The sequence below is a fragment of the Penaeus monodon genome, chromosome 28 (assembly GCF_015228065.2).
Source record: "Penaeus monodon isolate SGIC_2016 chromosome 28, NSTDA_Pmon_1, whole genome shotgun sequence".
Lineage (NCBI taxonomy): Eukaryota > Metazoa > Arthropoda > Malacostraca > Decapoda > Penaeidae > Penaeus > Penaeus monodon.
The window spans coordinates 1,685,592-1,687,388 of record NC_051413.1 but is presented as its reverse complement, the minus strand read 5'-3'; the positions used below and the strand labels follow the sequence as shown (position 1 = coordinate 1,687,388).

At 40.5% G+C, this 1,797-nt stretch overlaps 1 protein-coding gene across 1 annotated transcript in view; it reads left to right on the top strand.

The window, feature by feature from the left end:
* The window catches only part of LOC119591273 (muscle M-line assembly protein unc-89-like), a gene marked incomplete in the record, with an annotated part of 8,681 nt that extends 6,892 nt beyond the window's left edge, over nucleotides 1-1,789 (top strand). Inside the window, 1 exon segment of the mRNA XM_037939993.1 lies at nucleotides 1-1,789. Coding sequence (XP_037795921.1) covers nucleotides 1-1,141 — 1,141 coding nt within the window.
* Between the last annotated feature and the right edge of the window lie 8 nt (nucleotides 1,790-1,797).

Below are 1,797 nucleotides of genomic sequence, written 5' to 3'. Positions count from 1 at the left end.
CATAGAATTTGTTGATGCAATTTCTCCAGTTTCCCCTAAAATAGACATTAGAAGTGAGGGGCAGATTCTTGCCAGACAGTCTGTACCAGAAAAAGAGGAACAACCCACAGTTGCACCAGATGCATCAAAGACTAGTGAACGTGTTAGCACTCCTTCTCTTCCCCCACAAGTTACTACTGGAAAGGAGGAAGAAAATCAAACAAAAAAGGATTCTGCAAATGACTTGAACAAATCTTTTGATCCAGAAGAATCCACTAAATTCCTTGACTTGCCAGTCCGAAGTCCCACTCCACCCAAGAAAAGTCCAAGAAGGTCGCCGAGAAGTCCCAAGAGCAAAGAGGCAAGCAAGGGTCATCATTCCTCACTGGTTTTACCCCTGGACCCTGAGCCTCAAGCGGTAGTTCCAAAGGGAACCAGATCAGCCTCTCCAACCACCAAGACGAAGGAGCACGGAAGAGTCTTCACGTTCTCCTTGAAGCGAGAAAAGAGCAAGAGTGCCTCATCTTTGCATTCAAGAAGAAGTAAGGATAAAGACAGATCTTCAGTCCAAGAGGGAAAGGAGGCAGGAATGAAGCATCAGGTCCTCTTGCATAGCGAGAGTGATGACATGCAGCTTGAGTCATTTGGAAAAAGAGTTGGTGTCAGAAGCATGGTCATTGATGGAACAATCAAGCGGAACTTTATTGTTATACACCCGTCAGATGAGTCAGACACCATAGGGCTGGCACCAAGGGCAGTCATTTCAAATGGAGATGGTAATGCACATATCAGAACCCCCAAAGCACTTTCAAGTGTGAAGTCTCACATTTCAGGTCTCACATCTAACAAAATTGAGTCGGTCCAGAAAATTTCTTTAAAACATGACATAAAGGAAGAGTTGACAGACCCAGTACGGGATACAGTCTCCTCACCTTCAACACTGGGACCAGTACCGAAAAGATCGCGGTCAAGGAAGACTAAAAGCACTGAGAAAATCCGTGCAAGTTCACATTCCCTGTCCAGTTACCCTGCAAATGACAACCAGTTGCAGAGAACAACGTCAGGGATGTCAGAGGTGGATTGTGATTCTGTTAACATGTCTTCACAAAGCTTGCACGTCAGCACAAATAAAGTCACATCAAAACTGTGTAGTATTATGTGAAGATTTTAAAAGACAGAACTATATATTAGTTCATTTTGAAAATAAAAATAGATATTTAACTTTTAAAAGGGCTACAAAAAAAAAAGAAGGAAACATTTATAATATATTACAAGAGATATTAGGAATACTGGCTGTAGTTTGGACACTGAGAGTCCATTTAGCTGCTGTGGTTCACTGTTTCGGAAAGTCACAAAGCGCAAATTACTCTGTGATTTAATGGTGCCATGAGGAATAAGTAGACAGTAATCAAAATTGTTTGTCTCGTGAAATATTGTTTGGTCAGTCTTGGCACCTGTTGAGCAGGTTTGTGACATGATTCCTTATTGTCTTGCCCCATTTTGTAAAAAAAAAAAAAATGTATATTATTTTTTATCAAACTCTGTCATTCAGTAACTTGTAAGGGTGTTCTTTATATTTACCCATAGATAATTTTGATCATAGAGGATATGATTTAAGATGTACTCTCTCTTTATTGGCTTATACTTTACGGTCATTGCATTTACTCCGCTTTTGAAGGTATAAAGTGCATTAAGACTGAATATGCATGAATTGCAAGTGTTCAAGGGAGATGTTCAAGTGAAATGATGCAAGCTTTGCAAGAGGCAGCCTTTTAGGACTTTTTGGACTGAAGTTGAAGTTACTCTGTTCTCAGGCTG